At 36.0% G+C, this 23536-nt stretch overlaps 1 protein-coding gene across 1 annotated transcript in view; it reads right to left on the reverse strand.

Annotated features, from left to right (window-relative positions):
* AFAP1L2 (actin filament associated protein 1 like 2) overlaps nt 1-23536 on the reverse strand; it is an 83082-nt gene that overhangs the window by 2965 nt on the left and 56581 nt on the right. Inside the window, exons 5-18 of the mRNA XM_039352728.1 lie at nt 18741-18831; nt 15691-15893; nt 14088-14267; nt 12764-12853; nt 10402-10465; nt 7359-7463; nt 6489-6700; nt 3871-4016; nt 2991-3102; nt 2467-2706; nt 1907-2060; nt 1307-1471; nt 680-873; nt 108-230 (exon numbers count right to left, since the gene is read on the reverse strand). Coding sequence (XP_039208662.1) covers nt 108-230; nt 680-873; nt 1307-1471; nt 1907-2060; nt 2467-2706; nt 2991-3102; nt 3871-4016; nt 6489-6700; nt 7359-7463; nt 10402-10465; nt 12764-12853; nt 14088-14267; nt 15691-15893; nt 18741-18831 — 2079 coding nt within the window. The remainder of the gene's footprint in view (nt 1-107; nt 231-679; nt 874-1306; nt 1472-1906; nt 2061-2466; nt 2707-2990; nt 3103-3870; nt 4017-6488; nt 6701-7358; nt 7464-10401; nt 10466-12763; nt 12854-14087; nt 14268-15690; nt 15894-18740; nt 18832-23536) is intronic.

The raw sequence follows: 23536 nt of genomic DNA on the forward strand, positions 1-23536 counted from the left end.
GCTATTACCAACTGCAATGACCAACCAAACCCCAAATGCTAATTTGGTGGGTTTTGTTTTTTGTTTTGCTACATAATTCCAGTGATTATGCTTCCTAGATGCCTTACCTTTGCTTTCTGCAAAACTGTTCCTTTCCCTGTGACCATGACAGATAAAGGGCGGTTTTTTAATGCCACTGCTGAATTGACAGGTGAATTTTCTGGATTATTCGTAGGATTAGCAACTTTCATCTATATTTAAGGGGGAAAGAGAATAGTGACAATAGGAACTTTACTATTTTAATTGTACATTTTATCAGTTGCATATCAGAGTTCATGGAATCTTCTGATTGTGGATATGTGGGAGGCGAATATAAATTAATGTTGCCTTTGATCTTGGCAATTTATTGAAACTTATTCTGGTGTTTTGCTTTCATGTAGCAAGAATGAAGCCAGAATTCTTTCCAAGTTTGGCCAAAGTACTATTGAGCCACATGGATATTGCATGTTTTACAATATCAGTGAAGCAAGAGCTCAGGCTTTGTCCTCAGGGTCTTCTGGTGAATTGAAGGCCTATACTGTTAACTATTACATTTTTTAAAGTATGAGAAAAGATTCAATCACAAAACTCTTGCCCCACATATATATGAACAAGTTGTTGACAAGCATCCTACCACTTCTCAAAGTGACATGCTACATACTTTGGGACTTGCATTTTCCATGTGAGTGGTATCCACTGTGGTGCCAAGTGTAACTGGACCAGACTCTGCTTTCCTGAGATTCTCTTTTGCTTCAACAAGTCTCAGCTCCAAGTCAACCCGCTGATCTTCTTTCCTCTTACACTCTTCTTCTATCTCTTTTAGCTTCTGTTCCATTGTAGACAATTTATTCTTATCTGCCAAGGAAAGAGTAGAGATATAGAAAATGCTATCATTTATCCATGTCATCTTTCTCTCTCTCTCTCTCTCTCTCTCTCTCTCTCTCTCTCTCTCTCTCTCTCTCTCTCTCTCTCTCTCTCTCTCTCATATATATATATGGCCACTCTTTGGACCATTACATTCTTCCAAGAGAGAAAGTTTAGGGACAATTGTGGAGAAAAGAAGAGCTACTTATCAAATGAATCCAAATAGTGGATCTGTTGTTCTCCAGAAGATTATATGAAGCTTCTGAAGAAGAAGCAACATCAAATAGGGCAAGAACCTGCTGGTAACTCGGCCATCATCCAGCAGTCTCATAAAACACAATCACATCACTTAATGCTTAAAAATGATTGCCTGCTCTATGCCAGGCACCAGGGAGTGAAAATAAGATGGGTAATGGAAGTTTACCTGAGCAATTCATCAGAATCTCTTTCAACTCCCTTTTCTCTTTTCGAAGCTTTGCCAGCTGAGAGCGGATTTCTTCTTTATCTTTCTCCAAACGGTCTCTCTCCTCTGAATATCTCTTTACTTCAGCCTCTGTCCTGTTCTTGCCTAGTTTTGTTTCTACAGGGGCTGTGAATTTAGTTTACACTCTCTTAGTGAAGGATCTTTTCCAGTGACAAAAAATACAAACACTGATACAAATGTCAAATACAATTGAAAAAAGAGTAACAGCAGATCTACATTTATCTACTCAGCTACTTGAAGTGCTCAGACCCAAAAAACTGACCTGACTACAAAAGCCTTCTGTAACCATTAGGCACTACTCTGTCCTGGCCTGTTGTCATGCAAGAGGGAGAAAGTTTAGTACATTAAGAAGGTATCAGAGAAATAATAAAAGATGCCCCAAATTAGCCTACTGTTCACTAAATTCTTGCTAACAATTAGCCTATAGGTATACCGCAGATATACAGTATGACTTAACACAGTGTGGCCATAAATAGAGATAATCCACCTGCATCATAAAAACCTGAACTAAGGAGCTAGTATTGCGGTCACCATACCTACCTGTATTCACCACTTTGAGCTTTTCTGTTTTTTCCTTTGGTGCAGCCATTACCACAGTGGGGTCACTCTGAGGAAATATAATTTGCTGCTGTTGTGTCTGGATTTTTATTGTACCTGTCCATGGAGATGGCAGTTCATCTATGTCTGAAGGCCTCTGTTTGAGAAAAAAGATGAGAAGAGCCACTTTGGTCTAGTGGTTAAAGGTCAGTCTAGAAACCAGGAGACTGTAAGTTCTAGTCCTGCCTTAAGCATTAAAGCCAGCTGGATGAGACAGTCACTCTCTCTCAGCCCAAGCCACCTCACAGAGTTATTATTATAGGGAAACTGGAAAGGGAAACTAGTATTAGATTGATCTCTCTCTGACAATGGCTATCCAAAGCTTTAAGCAGATGCATTTCCCATTACCTTTGTATAACATTTTATTACTTTTGTATTTCAATTTCTATCATTCCAGATGTCCATACTATTAAAAATATTGGGAACTGCCGATGCAGTGTGTGTGGAATGTGTCAGTCAAGGGAAGAGCATTGTAAGAATAAAACTTTGTTGTAGTGTAGTACCTGTTCTGGAATTTCCATTGCACTTCTGTTTAGTTCTGGTTCTTTTTGCACCATGGCTGAGTCTTTTTCAAAGTCCACTGAGCTCTTGCTCATAGATCTTTGTAAAGGAGGAGACACTGAAGGAGTAGCCTGACCCTGCTTTGAGCCAGCTCCGTGCAGCAAGGATTTCATTGGAGTGAGGTCTAGATAGACTCTGTCCTGTTCCCCTTCACATTTACTTCCATTTGGAGGCACAGGATCCTATAAAAGAAGGCATGTTCCAAATAATAATTCCATTTAAGGAAACAAATTCTGTTTCCTTAAATGCAAATTTCTACTTGACAGCCTGAATTCAACACTGTTACACATAATTATACAGTCATGAATGAATGGATTTACATTCATTCATGACTGTATAATAGCAATCCAGCACAATTCTCTTTAAATATTACTGACAAAAAAAATCACTTAGCAACCCCCCTCCCAAATTTCAATATTACTGCTTAGAATGATAAACAAACTGGCCAATTCTGCAAAAACCTCACCATGGTGGCCTCTGGAATGTCCACATCATCATAGAGTTCTTCTTGGTTCCCCATTCTCTTTGGCAGGTTGTCAATGTAAGTGTTGGGTTCAGAGTGCTTTCTTTGCATTAAGCTGAAAAACATGAAAGCAAACATGCTATCATAGGGTTTCAAAACATCACCAGCAGTAACAGCTCTTAGATCCTGACAGTTACTGTCTATCTTTGGGTGTGGCAACTGCTCCTGACTTCATCTTCTACCAGACACCCAAGTCCAATGAAGCAGTTCCCATGTAAGAGTCCAATGAAGCAATGTACAACAAAGCGCAAAACACTGATTCCTATCAGCAAGAGACCAAGTATGTCACACACCTGTGTAATCATGCAACAAGGGGTCCACTACAATTTCCCAAGAATTTTAATTTTGATTCCAAATGTTTCAGTCTCAAAATATTTGGTGGGCTTCAGGTTGGAAAGTTAAAGAAATGGGTGGCTACAGAAATCAAATAAGTAAATGAGATAAATACAATTGTTGTATTTATTTGAAATACAATAATTTCTATTTTCATTCATTTGTTTTCCCCACATACTTTCCTTAAAACAGTGGGAAATTAGGATTTTCCTCCTGTCCACTCACTCTTTTCAGGGATGAAATCTTCACTCAAAGGTTGCCTTTTGGGAACATAATATGGAAACTAATCATTCAGATATTTTCTTTCTTTTAGTATGCCAATTTTGTTTGAATGCATCATATATGGGCTATATTTACATAGTACTGTTTATTTTCAAGTAAAAAAACAAAAAAATCCCAAATACTTGTTTAGCAGAGTCAACAGATATACTAGGAAACCACCAAAAGAAAACAGATTCTGAATGGCAAACATGCTAGTATAGTAACTTACAATAATGAGTTTTTTGCTGCAGAGACAATACAGGAAATTCGGTCAGCATCAACGTAATCGTAAGTAAGCTCCTCAGGATCTGTTTTAGATCCAGATTCTGACAAAAGGACACCAAGCCAGTGACCCATTTCTTCAGAAGATTTTGTCTATTAAATAAATGAAAACAAAGCCAACAATTATACTTATGGTACAAATCTCTTCTAATCAGTGGTTTAGTGAATCTCTAATCAATGGACTGTTCTAATCTAACGGCTTGGATCTAAAAAAACATTAGAAGTAAGCAGAACCAAAAACAAATTTTGTACCTTTATCCACTCATCAATGCCCCAAAAATATTTTCTGAAGTGTTGAACTATTTGGCTGAATAGGGTGAACACACAAATTTGCTCATTGTTCAAAGAGTCCTTACTTAAGAGAAGACAGAATTAGGGTGAAAGTGAGGAAATTATGTTCTGCCCAGATCCCATGGAAAGGAAATCATGTGCTTGAAATTCAATAATTCACACACCCATATAAGCATTTAATTATTTAAATATTTGTGAAAATTTTATATTCAAGGTAGGATTTGTCCTGAATAATAAATGAGAGTTTAGTTGCCCAGGCGGAATAAATATGCCAGAATTTCAAAAAAGCATTTCATCTAAAGATCTTTCTCTTTTCCTCCCAGAAGGTGGCACCAATTTGATGTTCTAAATATTTCTGTACTAGATGGGTCCTAAAATAAATACTGAAATTTGGTGGTGAAACATGAAGGAAAGCACCACATGCGTTCTCTACAATCGAGGGGAAAAAAATGCTGCAACATGGAACATGTTACAGACTCCAGGTTTTTGTATTTGTATTCTGATGTCAGATAACACCCATAAGTAAAAAGGTTTTGCGTGAGCCTATGGATGCCTATATTCAGTAAGCAGCATGAAAAATGAAAAACAATTTTATAATTTCTAGTTCCCTTGAACTAAACTGCTGAATCTGTATGGCACATTAACTTGGTGAATGAATCTAGTTTGAAATGACTGTTGAAGTCATCCTTATTCTGGTTCCATCACATTCAGCAATTTGTCTGCTAAAAACAAAACAATACTCAGAGTCTCTGGCAATCCTACCCTTAGCTGAAAATATTCCTCCCACTACAAAATGCAGGAAATTTGTCACATTTTCCTCCTCCTACTCAAATGTTGCTGATGTCAGAAAATCTAAGATTAGCAAAACAAAAAAAAAACAAAAAAAAAACACCTCTTGAGTGAAAGTAATAGAGGTAAGCAACTTGTTTTTGAAATCAACTTTTCCTCCAGGAGAAATTAAACTCCTATAAACTCCCTTGAGTTATATTTAAAATTGCATTTATTACTTGTGCATTCAAAAAAAAGGAAGTTACAAGATTAGAATTAAAAGATAAAATTTGAATTTATACTATACATCACCATATATAATGTAGATAGTATAATACTTTGGGCAGAACTCTAGAAGTGGGGAGGGGGGGAGTAAATATTGCTGACAGTATTCAATGTCACAAATTGTTTTTATGTGTGCATAAGGTAAAACTGCACCAGCTAACGACACATTATATTGCAGGGTGGAGCACTTGCAATCTGTGAACAGCCTGCAAACCTTGGCCTAATTTTAGATACTCCCACAGTTTTTTTTACTTTCTTGTTCCTTTTTTCCCCTTGCCTCCAGTATTCTTGACCTCACAATATCATTCCTATGTTATAAATTTAAAGTACTTTCTTTCCTATGTGTGTTTGTAGGCATGAGTAAGAGAGAGAATATGCCATTTGGAAGTGGAACTAGGGTGGAAACAGTCAATACGAAGAAAAGAAATTGGGCCCTTAGCCTGAACTTTTTTAAAAAATAAAAAAACACTAAAAAGTGATAGTGGGAGGTAGAACAAAAGGTCCTGGGCAAAGAATCATTTGAAGCGCTTCAAAATTTTTTATTTTTGAATGCACCGTTGACTTATTGAACTATAAAACTGCTGATGTAGTGCTCAACATATTTTTTTGTTACAGTTCTAACAACATGCCTATTATTTTAAGCATTGCCAAATATAGAGTGGAAACATACAGGGTCAATCAATGAAAAAAGCTTAAGATTTCTGTAGACTTTAAAAGCAGGGTCATCTAGGAAGCCAATGAACCCAGCAAAGAAGGAAGTAAGGGGAGAATAAGGAAAAAAGGACATTAAGAGTCCCGCTTATTGTAAATTTTGACCCTGTTGTTATACCAGTATCGTAATCCAAAGATTATTTTCTCCAAAGGAATAGTCCTTAAGGAGAAAAATGGTTCTATACTGTTGTGCCCAGCATCTCTTTCTGGGAAGTCAAATGTTGGAGACTTATTGCTAGCGTTATCTTCCTGCTGTTTAAAATTACATTATAGCTACTATTTTAATTACAGGTATTATTTTCTCACCATAAGTTTACCTTTTGGATTAATTTGGCTGAAATGTAAGGAAAACAAATTAAAAGTTCATTTTGCTCTCTCTTGTGCTTTCTGTATTATGTTTTTATGCAATTCAATGAAATAAGCTTTGGATAGGTAACATAAGTCATTTAAAGGAAGCTCAATGGCTACTAAGCTGTGTTTACCAGCTTCTGGAGAGAATGACATCCATACCTCTAACGTGGCCAATTCTTCACCATTGTGCAGGATACGAAATGAGTAGATGTGGTCAGGGCTTGGGTCTGGGATGATTTCACAGCCCACCAAATTCAAAGGCTGTTGAGCTGTTTTGTTTCTGTTTTTGTCCTGGTAGAAGTGGAGCTGGCCATCCTTCACATGGCACCAGTAGGATTTCCATTGGCTGTTCACTAGTACGTTTAAATATGCTGTGAAGAAAGAAATGTTGTTTTAATCATATTTTCCTTCTTAATGGAGCCCAGAATACTCTTTCAATCCCCTCCAGAGATGATATGTTATCAGTGGATAAGAACATGCTGACATAAATAACTTTCTTGCCCAGTGCAAGGTGCTAAAAACTAAAAGGCCTCTAAGACTACTTCCAACCCTACAACATAATGAACATGTTAATGAAACAATCATGCAAACTGAGATACAAATTCTGATATTAAAAAGCATATACTGTAACTAATTAATTAATTGATAGCAGAACAGCCCTCATCACCCATCTTTCATCCCCCAATCAAATACAACCTATGCTATGTAAATAACTTATGGCTCAGTGGTCAAAATTTGATTTTGGATTACATTTTGAGCAAAAACAAGAAGAAGAATCTGGATATTTTGTTACAACAAAGTTTAGAGTGACTCGGAGAATTCTCCCAAATGTATTACTGTACATTCTATGGATTTTTACAAGACCTAAAAGAGCACTTTCTATTATTTCCCGTGCCTTCTATTATTTTCCAGTCACAATGGATATATTAAAGTTCTCTTTTGCATCATTCTCTGGGATTGTCTTCCCTGAAGGTGGCAGCAATTCAAATAAACATATAAAAGTATGTGCATTTCATAAAAGTTACTTACTGCAAGTATCCAGAGATCTTTCTGGACTGTCCATGGAGGCAGACTTCTTTCTCCCAAGATTCATCAGGTTGCTAAATTTTAACCCAGGTGTGCATTTCTTCTTAGCTAAATAATTAAAAAGCTATATATTAAAGCTGAAGAAAATGATCATTATAAAATGATAACCTACTTATGTGCCTGAAGATATTTAGCTGATCTCGACTGAGTGATATTACCTTGATAATTATGAAATATGTACTTGTAGAGACAAATATTCAAAAAGGGAGGAATGAAAAGTATACTTGTGTAGTTGGAAAAAATGCCTCCTATTTTAAGTCAGCCTGGAACAAAACAGAGCTTGTTTTTCATATCATTTTTTTCCTGTTTTCACTTGAGCTATTGTAAGGTAGGTTAGATAGAATGTAACCAACAGCACTGTACACCAAATGTGTAGATTGTCCCTATTAACCTACTAAAAATATGCTGATGTGATTGTTGATAAAACCTTGTAATTTTCTGCTGGGATTGAAGTATCTGTATCTTTTAAGTAATTTGTGAAACCACTATGTCAGGGGTGTCAAACTCGCAACGTCACATGATGTGTTGCGACGTATCACGACTTTTTTTCTGTTGCCGGCAATGGGGTGGGTGCAGTTTTGGTAGGATGCATACTGCCTGCGGGCCGGCAGTTTGACCCCCCTGCACTATGTCCATAAATTTAGATTTTGATTGGGCTAAAATAGGCCCACCTGTTTCATGTCTACACAGCTCTCCCTCAAAGTTGTATGAAAGCATCATCCAACATCCCTTGAGCTGGCAGAAAAGTATGCTAGAATAAACTGTGCTGCCCCCATTGCTGATTCTCATTCTGCTGCAGTAATGAGGCCATTAATTGATGAAGTCCTTAATTATTGTGGCCAAAGAAGGGAACAGAAATGGTAGATCCTGCAAATTCATCTCACGCCCACCAAGTATGTAACCGTCTCTCTCACCCATCCTGATCCCCAATATGGGACAAGTTTAGAACAGTGGGATTAGCAATTAGTGGGAGGGTTCCTCCAGAGAGTGTCCCCATAACCTTTTCTGCCTGTTAGCTATCCTAAAGCTAACAGCTTTAGGATCTACAGCTAATTTCTGTGTATGGCTAAAGCTGGGTTCTAAAAGATTGAATGGTAACAGCACAGAGGAGAAGCAGAGGGGTGAAATATTTGATAGTATATAGCAGGCTGTTTTGTGGGCAGAAATGATGCTCTTTTGAAACAGCATTAATCCTTTAAAAAAAAAAAACAGCAAATCATAGATAAAAGCACAGATGGGCATATGGGATGAAATGGGAGGCCCTGATCCCATAACTAGTGCTGCAAGAGAATGGTAGTATATTCTAGCCTCAGAATTAGCAATACCAGAAAGTAGCTGGGGGATGATCATGCAGAATCTATGTGCCGGAGTAGACTTCTGAAATTTTGTCATTTTGCTTCCCATAGTATTTAGTGTCACCAAACAGTTACCATAGCATTTAGTGTCACCAAAATCAGAATGAACTATACAAAAGATATTGTCCCTCCCAAAGGCAACATAAGTAACTGGAGTTACATATGAAGGAATTACTACTATATAACTTTGGCCCTGGGAACATTCACCTGTCAGGAGGAAGTTGAATTGTTCCTCAAAAATAATGATGAAAATAAAGAGTAAAAAATACAGCTATATAAAATCCTTATCCAGTGTAGCAGAAGAACACCTTCAGAGCCCCTACTGGCAGGACACACCCAACTGTCTGTTTACTCTTTCAAAAGAATTGTAATCTTGTTTAAAAATCAGGTCTACAGCTCTTTTAGAAGCATGCTAGGTGCATGTTTTTAAGATCAGCTCTTCAGAAACTCCAGTTAAATATTCCAAGGGAAGATGACTGCAGAAGGCAGGCATATGCCACCCATTCCAAAATGGCCGTGGAGAGCAACTCACAATAACTAGAGAAAAGAGATATGCCTGCAGGAGCCTAAAGCAGCAAACTGAGCAGATCCTAGCTCCAAACCACATCATCAGCTAAATGATTGGTAAAGTGTGCCAGATCATGTCTACAGCAAAAATGCTTAATGTGGTTGTCCTTTTATGTTTCTATTTACACTAAATCTTTTATTACAATCTTGATGTAACTTTAATTCTTGGGATAAATACACACAGTACTTCATATAAGCAAGCACATAACTGCAGTATATATTCTTGGCATGTAAGCTCTTGATCAATTAGGTTAGGTTTATTGCAGTTGACCATCAAATTAATAGAGCTGCTACAAACTTTAGGTTTAGGTTTATTGTAGTTGACCAACAATTTAATAAAGCTGCTACAAGTTTCTGACCTACTGATATTGTTTCTAATGTTTCAGTTCCAGAAAAAAAAAGATTATCCAGTTAATAATCAAATGCAAAACATGTTTTTTTCAAATTCCAACAAGTTAAATGAAATTTAGTTTCAGATAAAAATGCCCCTCTTTATGATATTATTCTGAGTGACAACATTTTCTCTCTGTATTGAGAGAAGGAATCATGATATAATGCCTTTTTAAATATTCCTTCCTTTGGGAAGAGTTCATAGCTTAGCAGAAGAGCATAAGCATTTTACACAGAGAGTCCTACATTTGATTTCTGGTTTTTAATTAAAATTTCAGATAGCAGGATCTGAAGGATCTCTTTTAGCTCAAAACCCTGGACAACCATTGCCAGTCAAAATAGATACCAGTAGTAGTAGATTGGACCAATAAACAGGTATATGGAAGTTTTCTATATTTTACAAGGTCCTCTTTCATTATTCCTGGTAGAAGCTACATAGTTTAATAAGTGTGGACAACAAATTAATTGGGCAGAGAAGCTCCTCTATCCAATTCTATTTCAACCAGGAAATCTGCAAATTCAACATACAGCAGAGAAAGCTGCTTTAATTTATCTCTTCCGCCTAATTCAAATTCCTCCTTCCCAGAATCTTCCAGTTGTCATGGGATTACAATTCCCAACATCTATGAAAGATACTAGATTGGGGAAACTTTCTGAATTCAAAGTCACGTTACCATCTTTTGTTTCCATCAGCTCCATGTGACCATCAGTGTTGCTTCCACTCTCTGATGGCTCCACCTGCAAAGAACAAAGGATAATCTCCATGACTAAAGTTGAGAAAATTATAACATACTGGACTGAAGAACTCTTCTGCCTGTTGGAAACTTATATTTTATGTTTAGAGCAATGTGAGAAAATGATGGATAGTACAATATAAAAGCATGAATATCGATGTATCTATTGCTCTTGGCAAGTTATCAGATTTACAAATCTTCACTAAAAAAACCAGCTGCTTCTTTTTTATTTGACTTCGGGCAAATAGCAACACAACTTGATTGGAACACCAGGCACATGAATGGAGAAACTTGATCTTTCCCTCAAGCTTCCTCTTTCATAACATTAATTGTCCAATGGTTGATTGATTGGCTTAAAAAACATGTTCATTTAATTATAATACTGATATTATAATATAAACAAATAACAGTACGTTGTATGAAATGTACTTTTACTGTCAGTTTAATTCACCCAAGCATTCTTTTTAATGAACCAGCAAGAAATCTATTGAGGAAAGAAATGTTTACTATATTCAGGAAAATAGAGCTCCTTTGGGACACATAAACATCACAGAATTCTGAATGTAAAATCATTCTGAACTTTGAAGAATTAATTAAAGTAAGAGGAAAAAGTCTTTTCATGGTAGCCAAGCCACGTGGAAAAGTAACTTCAAAAAGCTCCTTGGCATCAATGGTCAAAAAAGTGTGTTAGATATCACCCAAATAATAATCAGATCACTCCCTAAAACTCCACAAGAGCTAGCAGCTTCTTGTGGATATTTAAAAGCATATAGAACCCTGCAGGGCTGAATTAAGTGGCATAATGTAGTGGAACAGCCTAGTAGTACTATCTTGGCCTCTTCTGCTGGATGCAGATATATATCTAGGATTGCAGAGTTAATGATTTGCCTCCCAAAGTCATTTAGTTCCCATTCCTACCCTTAAAAAAATTGTTGGGTCCATAAATGAATGAGTTAAGTCACATCCATGGAAACTGAACACCATTAATCACTTTCATAGAACAAGAAGTCCAAGTTAGAATAGAGGTAAGCAATATAATCAGCAAATTGTTTTGCAAATGTATCACAGCAGGTTATTGAGAACACTCCCTTCTCTTCAGCAGCTCAGAACAGAGTAGCTCTAACTGAAACAACATCAACAACTCCATAAGGCAATTTTGTGCTGACACAGTGGTAGGAAAGAAGGCCTTACTATCATTAGAATAGCCTTTATATGAGCTCTAGGTTATGTTTGACTAAATTTGTTCCATGTTTCCCATCCCAGATGCTTTCCTTAAGTATCTGGAGGAGTGCATGTGGGGGTCCAAGAAAGTTCTTAGCACACCAAATTCAACAGAAACAAACAAATAACATTCTACTGATTATGGTAGAAAATAAGACAAAAATAGAAAATAAACAATTAAAAAATCCCAACTGTCCCAAAGAGATACCAAAAGAAAAAGAAAAATATGCATATGTATGGGTATGTGTGTGTGTATCTCTATATAGAGAACAATAGCACTAGCATTTAGATTATATACCGCTTCATAGTGCTTTAAAACACTCTCTAAGAGGTTTACAGATTCTGCATATTGCCCCCAACAATCTAGATCCTCATTTTACCGACCCAGGAAGGATAGAAGACTGAGTCAACCTTGAGCCAGTGAGGATCGAACTCCTGGCAGTGAGCTGAATTAGACTGCAATACTGCATTCTAACCATTGCACCACCATGGCTCTTTATATTTATATATAGAGATTTTATAAAGACCAGTAAATGCTCAGCTCCATTCAGTCACCCCAACTCCACCCTGAAACAAGGGATTAAAGCAGTGGTGGGATTCAAATATGTGAACAACCAGTTCTCTGTGTGGATGCTGCTTCCATTCTGGGCCTGGGCAACAAAAAGTCCATTCTGGGCCTGGGCAACAAAAAATTAGCTACTAGTTCTGCTGAACTGGTGCGAACTGGCTAAATCCACTGGATTAAAGGAAAAAAACAATGCTTCTTTATACAATGTTTTCACTTGGGTTTGAACAGAACTAAATCTATTAAGCTCTGTTTAAAATCAATTTGAAACAAGCTTATTGGGAAGATAAATGGATACAAAGAAGTGTTGTTGTGAAGGGATGGAACGATGCTTGAAGCTGTTCTAATTGCAGCATACAACAAAAGTTGGAGTTTTCACATTTGCAAGTTTCAGCCATTTTCCTGTTTTGATGGTGGGAGTAACCTCCCTTATATAATTAAGTAGTTTTAAAATATTATGCAACAGAAAATTTAAGAGCTACTTTTTAAGCATCCCTTTCAAAAGATAAGACATACTTTTGGATTATTGAACCGCTGAAAATCTGGAACATACTGATTTCCTTCACACGGCCCATCTGGATAGAGACCACTTGTTTCTTGGATTACCTGTGAAGGGAAGGAAAAGCATGACGTAAGCAAGTTCTTGTCTTATGGCCAGCTACATCTTTTATTTTCTTCTGTGCCAAAAAACATTCAGCTAATTTTAACTGAAACATAACTCAGTTTAAACAAAGCAATTTTGAAATTAGAGGTATAGAAGTTGAGCTGTTTCAGAAAGCTCTGCTTGAAAGTGAAGCCTAGAACATATATATAAACAGCACACCAAATCAGAGGATGTGCTGGGCAATCCCCACCATTGTTCTACGCTAATTAGGAATCATTTCTTACGCAACAGTCTCTGGGCAGTCAGTAGAGATATCAAGATGCAAAACACTACATGTGCCAACATTTTTTTTTAAAAAAAACAACTCCTCTTCCACCTATTAGAAGATGAAAATGATTTTAGTTTCTGTGCTATACTGACCACTCTAGATTAAACCAATCATGAGAGGCGCAGAAGATTATCCCAATTTGGGCTGACAAAGTAACCCTGTGTTATACCAAGATGAGTGCATCCATGTATTTTTTGCTGTGGTTAGTTTAATTTAGAAACAGAGGCTTGGTACTTTGCCAGCCAGTGTTCTTGTGCTTTTAAAAGATTTACCAAACAGCATGTACTTGCTTTGTATTTGGACCTTTTTACTTGACTATAAATTATTAAGAATTTCCTTGTGTTTTCATAGCTAACGTCAATTCAGAGGTCTTTGGCATGGAAAATCAAGATGCAGAAAAATCAAAATAATAAGTACAGGAATATCAAATAGCAAGGGCATGGCCACATAACATTGAATATTTATCCCCTGAAAAGCTTAGAAGCACAGTAAGATGTAAGTAAATCTAGAACATAGAGGACCAATTGTAAGCACCATTCACTCAGTGTCATCATAACTTTAAATGATTGCTGAGTGAGTGGTCATAACCCGAGGACTATCTGTATAAAATTTAAATTAACGTTATTGAAAATTCTCTAAAAATATTTTAATTTAAAATTACTTTAACAAGGAGCTTTGCTCTTCTAATTCATACATTTGCCCTTGGGCTCCAATGAAGTATATTTCATAAATGTATGGTTTCTTTTCCTAAAGGCATTGTGTGTTTAAGGGGGAGCCTTAAATCACATGACTGGTAAAGCACAAGAATGCAGGCTGCCAAGTTCAGTATTGACATTTGCAATTGTGGCTTCAACAAATCCCCACAACCTGGAGTAACAGAAATTTCAAAGAAAAAAGGCTCAACTCACTCTGAGCCATTGTTCTGCCTGGTCTTTACTTTGCAAACCCAAGACGATCACATCTGCATTCATGGGGATGATCTTCAACTTATGTTCCTGCTTTCTTAGATTCTTCTCCTTGTGAATGACACTGCAACCTACCAAATTAACATCCAGCTGAGGATTATGGTCTTTGGAAGTCTTGTAGCACTGGGAACAAAAGCAATGTAGTAAGATTATTGTTTTCTTTAAAATCATTTAAAACATTTATTCAGCTGCTTATCTGAAAACCAACTCTTGGGTGGCTTACAACCAATCAAACAAGAAATAATCATAAAACAAAAAATGATGAAACTAAAAGAAAAAAAGAAAAAACTGGGCCTACAACTGCACTTCCCAGAGGGCACTCACAATAGTCTCATCCCACTCTGAACTCACCCTGTTGCAACCCTTGAAAGAAGAGCAGGTCTTAATTGCTCTCCTGAAGGTTAAAAGGAGGAGAGCTGTTGGATCTCAAGACAGAGGTTACAACAGAAAAGGCATGCTTCTAAAGACTCACAAATAGAAATGTTTAAGAGAAAGGACCTGGAATACACCTTCCCTATCTATTCTGGTGGATGGGCAGATACCTCAGATAGAAGAATTTGTACAGTAACATAGTCTCAAGCCATGTTTAAGGGGGACTAAACCTACCTAAAGAGGTAGGCTTGTTATTTACAGTGTGTCCCAGGTAATAAGTAATATTTATTTTTTAAAGTAAAGCCAACTGCCATGTGTTTCAGGTGAAATTATGAAATGAATGATTCATGAAATAATGAATGAAAACAGAATTGCTGGAGGCTAGAAAGCAAAAATTAAAGCTATCCAATAAAGATTAGAAGGAAAGCCTCTACCAATCTTCACATTTAATACAAATTTGTATTCACATTTAATACAAATTTTACATGTGCCATGTAACTAATTTAGATATATTCAAGTATGCATTCTCATCACTAATGTTGAAATGATACTTGGAGGAGGGGGATGGGGAAGCAGCTTGTTATTTACCTCAAGCATTAAAACCTCTTGATTACAGTATTCCTTTGTCTAACCCTATACTATACTTCTCCAACAAGAGTATATATAATTCATGCATGCTTCTTTCTCAACAAATATATTGGAATATGGAATAAAGTAAGAGATGACAAGGGTTACCTTGGCTCTATATTTCTGGTTGCTTCCCTGCCTCATACTATGAACCATACTTGTTAAAATTCCTTCAAGTTCCTCCCTCCTTATCTGCCCAAATAGCTCTTCTGCAAACACTTCTAGTCTTGAGAACCATTTGCTCTTATTTCAAGAACGGAAAACCAAGGACCTCTCTTAAATGACTGTCTGAGGTAGGATAGTAAAATTTGTAGTCCAAAACATCTGAAAATTACATATCCTTAAAGTAAAGTTGCCTTCACATCCTATTTACAGGCTACCCAAAAATATTTGTTTGCTTACCAGGAGGAAGGAATTTCGTAGATGAAATAGCCCCTTTGGATTTATTTGCTACTTCTATTTTCTGAATTCTTCATTTTTAAAATTTTAACAGAAAAACTTCAAGAATAATTTAGATTTTAAACATATTTTCTGGCTAAATACTTACCAACAATCTGTTTTCTTTAATCATGCAAAGCTGCTTAGCCCACTGGCCTAACCATTTCTTTCGCCAGAGAAAAGCACAGATCCGGGCATCTTTCATAAGTTCAATAGATGCTTCAGGTGATGGCCACTGGTGAGGGGCTGATCTGCCTTTACTGCTCTCTTCCTCATCATAGGATTCATAGGAGCTGCTGACTGCTTCATCATCTGCTCCAAGGGAAAAAAGACCATTTACACTTACATCCAGGTTAAAAAGGGATTAGTTTTTTTTCTATCGTTCACTAGGTAAGTGCCAAAGCATCCCAATATGCATAACTAAGATAACCAGAAATAAAGATGACTTGAGAAATTGTAAAATTTAAACCATTACATGTTCAAGAATATATGACAACTTTACCCCATTCTATTTTGATCAGCATGCAGAAGTTCACTATCCAATCCAATTTTTAAATTTGATAACAACAGCCATCTCGTGTAGGCTGCAATCATCTAATATAATATACTTGGAAAAGTGAATGGCATGAATTACATTCATATGAAATAATTGTTAATGTGCCATCAGGTTGTTTTTGACCCCTAGAAAACCCTTGCATTAATTTTGATAGAATTATTACACTAATAATTTGAGTATCTGTATAGTCAACAGTCCTATTTAATTAATCCAATCAAGCTGTAGTGGTATGAAATAAATATTACAGTGACATGTTTTAATAATATGTATATTACACATGGTTTTTATTCAGTTTGAAGTTACATAATATATCACTTTTATAAATTCTATGTTCTGCTACATCATGCAAACTGATAACCTTCAAAAGTCTTAAGATTTCAATATCCATACTCTTAGAATAGCTAGTAACAAAGAACTGTAACTTATCTTACTGTCAGGGCCCACCTCAACACCTCATCCCAAGAAAGCAGAACTCATGGAAGCAAGCTCTTCCAAAAGGAACTTTTATTAGGAGAAACTGATGGCAGGCATACTAGATAGAATCTGAGGAACTCCTATACAGATCAATGGACTAAGTATCCCCAAGCAAACCCCACCCCATAGTTCATCCGGATGGTTCAAACCGGCCAATCCCCAGGTGTTAAATCCATTGTGGGAAAGGGGAGATAACATCGGTCGGCTCTGGTCGTAGCGGCAATGTTTAAGCGGCTCTTTGTATATTCTCTTGAGAGTGGAGAAATAAGCCAGGCTCCAGAGGTTGTATTTCTTTCTCCCTCCTCCCTTTTTGCTAGCTGACAGGTTAGGGAGAAGAAAGTTCAGAGAGAGATACAGTGCAGGAATGCGAAGTGTTACATTGTGGCAATAAATGAAGCTAAGGTGAAGTGTTACATTGTAGAAATAGGGAAAGGAGGCAGGAAAGCAAAGCACTACATTGTATCAATAGAGAAAGCTAATGCAATAAACCTGTGCTCCGTCCCCCTTCCCCTCTAGGAGTATGGCAGAACCCAGGGAGAGAAGAGAATGGAATCGAGAAACAAGAGAAAGAGAGGCAGGGATTTATGAAATATGATAGATATGGGTTCTGACACATTAAAATAATGACTTTCTTTTTCAAGTATCTGTGAATATTATAAACTACAGGAAATAGAAGAAAACAAAAGTCTGAAGATACCATACCAAAAGTACATCCACACACTTGCTTGGACTAGCTAACACTGAAAATGGTGCAATGAACAAATTCAACAGTTTAATCTTATTCCATGTCACCCTATTTTTCTTTCCTGAAGTTTGCTCTGATCACTGATTTCTTCATGTGGAAGCCAGTATTTAATTTTAGTGGGGAGGGGCTAATATTTATTTCATGAGACTTATACACAAGTGGAAAAAAGTATTACAGCAAAGGTGACAAACAAGTACTGGAGCACATAATACCAGATGTCATTAAAAGGTGAAACTGTGTCTCACTTACTTTGGCCATGCCATGTGGGGGAATTCCATGGAGAAAGCAATTATATTTGGAAGAGTTAGCGGTAAAAGGAAACCAGGCTGTCAAAGAACACGATGGCTGGACACCATCAAAGCTGACACCAGCCAGAGCATAGAAAAAGACAAGGAAATAGTGCAAGATCGAAAGATCTATGGAGATTCTTAGTCACCCAAGTCATGGTTGTCCCAAAGGTGCTTTTTCCAAGAGGCAATTGGACTGTTTTGTTTTTCTTTGATGACATTTTGTCTCTTATCCAAGAGCTGTAGAAGCTTCTTAGATGAGAGCAAAACATCTTCAAAGAAATACGAGAAAGTCCAGTTGCCTCTTGGAAAAAGCACCTTTGGGACAAGATCAGAAGATATGGAGAGACCTGGCCCACAGAATTGCCAAGAATTCAGACTGACTGGATAAATAACATCATCATTATCATCACTCTTTATTTTGCTATTGTCATAGAAGTCCTCATTGTTGTTGAAGATTTGTATGATGAAATGATACAAATGATGAAAATTGCATTGCAAATTATTTATATTATTTATACTAATTTACATTACAAATAATTCTCAGGGTGATGTGAGGTTTCAAATTGAGTTCCCTGTATACCCAAAGCTCCCTTCTGCAATTGAGTTGAAAGCACTACGCAACCCTACTTTCTGATTTGTACAATCTAAATTTGTACAATGCTAAAAAGCCTATGCACAGGAATGTGCTTGACTAATGGTTAGCACCTTCCTGGAATCAGATAATAGTCAACAGAATTTGGGATGGGGAGATTGGATTTAGTCCACTTGTGGCTACATAGGGATCCCTCTTTTAACTCTGCCATTCTTTCTCCCACACTGGTTCTAAATTCTGCCATAGTCATTGACTCCATTTCAGTTTGCCATTTTTTCCCAGGAAGTCCTCTTGAGTCTCATATTTAAACATACAACTTGGTTCCTCTTTTTGGAGTAGAAGACAACTGAGGCAGCAATGTAAATCTCACATTTGCAATTTTATATTTTGAGCGTTTCTTCCCCAATGGAATTGAACTGATTGTTTTTAGAAATAACTTTTTTCTTTCTAGCACGCAACTGAACAAAACAACAACAAAACTCTAGAAATATCAATTAGGTACCATTCATAGAAACACTGTAAGGCTCAGCTTCTTCATAGTACCCTTCTGGAGATTCGTTTTTGAGGCTCGAATGTAGTTTTGTTTCTGGAATCTGTGCAATATAAATAAAATATAGGAAATAAGCAGATAAAAAAGTTTTGAAGCAGGTTCTAAATGTTCTATCATCAAAATTGAAAGCAACTTTCTCTTATGAAAGCAAGATCTATTCCATTCACAGAATGCACAGTTATAACAAATTTCACATTAAACCAAGAACAAAAGACAAGCATTGTAGCATTACAGAACAATGCTACAGTTATAACTTTGTATATTTTTCCTTGAATACGAGTCAATGGAATTTTCTGAAAAATCCTCATCAATGTGACATTTGATAAGTGAGACAATTGTTCTGATTCTGTTTATCAGAAATAAGTCAAATTATATTTTCCTATCATGTATATGCAGTGATAAACAGACTTACTCTTGAATTTAATCACAGTTAAATATATAGGACCCAAAAAGATACAGTAAATGACATTCGTTAGGTCCACTATTTTTCACTGTGGCAAAGAAGTAACAGATTACAAGGAATTAAATAAAGGCTTATAGAGTTTTGTTGCAGAACACGATTTAATTATCATGAAAATCCCAATTTTCTTGAAACTTTAACAACAAGAATGCAGGATAAATTAGTTTTAAGAAATCAAGAAGATTCAAATTGAGCATGTATGTAACATGAAAACAAAATATTAAACATTTCATTGTAAATTATTAATAATAGAAAACTGTAATTGGAAGGAGGTAATCAGAAGTCTAAGTACAGAATCCATGAATGCTTATTTTATAACTGCATAACTGCATTTGAGTTTTCTCAGTAACTGGAAGGGTTGATATATAAAATAATTTCAAAGTGAACATCAGCAAAAACAAAGAGGTATATAATTCAATACCTTCCCCCCAAAAAATCCAAGCATTGTCAAATGATTGGATAGTACCAACTTCAACTAATCCATTGGCCAACATATAATGCTCACACTTTTTCTGTTTTAATTTTCACATTTCTAATATATCTACTTTGATGATACATTATCATCTTTAATACTTTTTTTTCACCCTGTGATTCTCCTTTGTCCATAAAAAATTTACCTTCCTTCTCTGACACCTGACCTGAACTTGTTGGGCAAAAAAACTCTTCCTTAAATGATTTAATCCATATTCAATAAGAATTAAATCTACATAGTTCTACAAGAATCAAATCTATATGTCTGAACTTAAATAGATGACTTTCAGGGAGAATCCTTTTCTTAGAAATCATCATCATCATCATCATCACAAAAAAGTCTGGATAGCGGATGTTACCTGGAGACAGCACAATACAAGAAAAAACTGGAGAAAAATACAAAATACAAAGGCCTGCAAAGTGAAGTAGAAAGACTATGGCAAAAGAAAGCAAAGGTACTACCTGTAATAACAGGCACCTTGCCTGCAATTTCAAAACATCTGGAGCACCACTTGAACACCATCAGCATTGACAAAATCACCATCAGTCAATTGCAAAAGGCAGCTTCACTTGGAACAGCTTACATCCTGCGATAATATCTTTAAGAATTAAACAGCAACATGTGCCTATCCCAGGTCCTTGGGAAGGATTCAATAAGTTGACAAAAATGCCAACCCCAATCTAAACTGACTGTGCAACCATAATTTATTAAACTTATATCCTGTCCAACTCTGACTGACTGGAAAAACTGGTCCATAAGAACTGGGTATTTTGGAGAATTTAAACCATTCCCATCATTTCAATGGTGGGAATTTTTTTAATGCATTTTGAACTCTCAGTGTGGAAGGACAGATTGGAATATTTGATTCATCAGAAGGTTTACTTGACAATGAGAATTCTTGGGAGGAGTAGATAATATTTGCGTGCGAGACCTCCTTCAATAGTTCCTTCCGCAACATTTTCATATGTGCAAGTTAATTGTCTGGATAAATAATCAACCTTCAGTACCAATCAGAAATTCAGATAACTTGGGGATGAACCTGTTTGGGTAAAGGGTGGCAGACATTTGAGTGACAAACAAAATAGAAATAGAGACTGACCAACTCAATTTGCTTTGGAATGGAAGATGTTCTGAAGCCTATTTGGAACCCTCTATCTTGAAACCTGTTTATGCTTATTAGTAAACAAATCAGACCACTTGATACCATTACCATTAGTACAGCTTTAAAAATTGAAAACCTTAAAATGACTTAGAAATTTTAAAATTAATCTCAGCCAATTAATTTTAGACTGAATTTATACACGTCATTTAAAGATAAGCCAGATCAATATTCTATTTGCAAAAGATTTTAAGCAACAATTCCTAACTTTCAAATACCAATAAATGAGCAAGGATATGCCAAGTAATTAGAACATTAAGTAGCAACCTTAATTTAAAATAATGACAAAAGTAATTGCTTTTGATTGTTCCCTTGGTAAAATATTTCCTCTCTTTGCAAAATGGCTAAATGGAAAACAATAAACGCTAATGTAAAAAAGTGGTAGATCCAGTTTTTATAGCGGTTATGGACAATCTTTAGAAACATACTTAAATATTTTAAGTGCTTAAAAACCATAGTTGGATCTACACAGGAAACCTCACTGCAATATACATTTATTGTTAGCCAGCACTGGGACTAGGCACTATCACAAAGTCCAGAAAGATTAAAATAGTTATCTTGCCCTACAGTCTTAAAACAAAATTGTTTGTTCTTTATTAAATTACTTTCAGACGGATCAAAAAGAAAGTAACCCCTTTGCATTGTTTCCATTAACAATGGGAATCAGATGATGGTAAGAGAAAGAATCATTTCATCTTTCAATGAGTTCAAAGCTCAATTAATTACTTTTTGCCAGGAATATATCACTATTTTTTGATTATTCTGGAAAAGAGAACAGGAAGATTAATCTTTTCTGCCCCATTCTAAAATTAAACAATTACTGGCATTGAAAAATAAACACTACTGTTAATTTAAATACCTTTGTTTCTGACTCAAATTCCACACTTATTGTTGCTTTTCAATATTCCTATGCTAGTAGCTATAAAGAAAGACATACATTTAGACATGTGAAACAAAAACAAACTCAAAAAACAAACCTGGGGAAATTTGGGAAGAGCATGGACAAGACAAGATAGCTTCCCCCCCTTACTTTTCTAAGCCTTGTTTTCTAAATGTATTATTGATTCTTTAATCCCCCCACAAATCAAAGTCTCAGTGTTTTTCCGTCATGGTTGTCATTTTAATACCACTGAGATCTTATTAGTCAAAAGGAAAAGAAGTTGATTTTTTTTAAAAAATGCAATCAAATGCAGGAGGAAAACATTTCCTAACAGCAAGACCAATTAGCTACAGTACAAAGGTTGTGGATGTCATGGGATATTGAAACAGGGGCTAGACAATAGCATGGGAGAGGCTGTAACTTAGAACGTCCTATTGAGCAAGAATCTGGATTTGATGTTCTAAATTCAGCTCAGCAGATAAGAATCTACATATGCTGGAATAAAGTATTTTTTGAAAGAAGTCTAAATAGCAAGGATGGCCTACTAATAAATCAGCCTGGATACGCCGCCATAAGAAATTCTGTTCACCCATCATAAAATTGGAAAGCAACTAATTCATTGTGCAGGAGATATTCTTTGATAACAGGAAAGAATGTCACTCATTCTTGTGTCTAATCAAAATGAACCACATCATTTCTATTTCACTACTTTAACACCCATCTATCAGTGAGGAACCTTGTGATTGCTTGAAAGTTTGTACAACCTTCTCATCTTCAAGACATTTTATTATTAATATGAATGTTTTTCTTTTTTGTCTCTCTCAGTAAAGGGTATTGCAATCAACATAAATCAATATTCATTTGGGGATAAGATGGCTCTCATTTGGTTTGCAATAGTGACAGAATTATTTGCTTTTCTTCTGCAAGAAAAATATGAAAAGCACCTAGTGGCACATTATTCTTTCAATTTCATTCATGTTTTTTTAAAGCAAAATTTATTTTGTTCAAGTAAAAGCTTTTTTTTTTAGACACAAAAAAGCAAAAACAAAAAAAAGCACTCCAATTCTTTCCATGATAATTAAATAACCACTCTTTCTGGTCTTGGTGTTTATTATAAAAATTTCATAAAAACCTCTGTTAATCTTATCACTTCACTTGGTCAATGATAACAACTTTGCATCAACCAACAGCTTCTGGCTTACATGACACATACAATTAACCAGGCTAGCAAAGGACAGATCTTTCTCAGATAAACAAAATTATCAGATATTGGTGAGTCTGAGGCATTACTGGAATTACTGCACATATTGCTCCTATCTACTTTCAGTAGATAATCTACATAGTTACAAACTTCAAATGCTCATAAATTAGTCCCTATTTCTGCTAGAGTCCTTTTGATTGATTTGACTAAAAAGCAAAATATCAGCTTCTTTGATTCTTCTTCAAATTAGAGTAAAAAAGATTCAGCTGTGACTGCTAATTGATTTTGTTTGTTATCTTTTTGAACCTTAATATTGTTTGCATCATGGTTGCCCTTCCCTCTCCTTCTCTTCCCTTCCCTTCCCTTCCCTTCCCTCTTAAGTCTCTGCATAAGGTGTCAAAGAAACGCATATGATTAACTTTCTAATGAACACCAATCTTCTAAATTCCACTGTAATCCACTTTTACCATTAGCTGAAGTCAAGCAAAACTGGAGGTTAAGGCATCAGGCTAGAAAGGAAGAAGCTGTGAGCTGAAGTCCTCCCTTAGCCTTGAAAGCCAGCTAGGTGATCTTGGG

Source organism: Crotalus tigris, unplaced genomic scaffold, assembly GCF_016545835.1.
Source record: "Crotalus tigris isolate CLP2741 ecotype Arizona unplaced genomic scaffold, ASM1654583v1 scf7180000018468.2839379, whole genome shotgun sequence".
Classification (NCBI taxonomy): domain Eukaryota; kingdom Metazoa; phylum Chordata; class Lepidosauria; order Squamata; family Viperidae; genus Crotalus; species Crotalus tigris.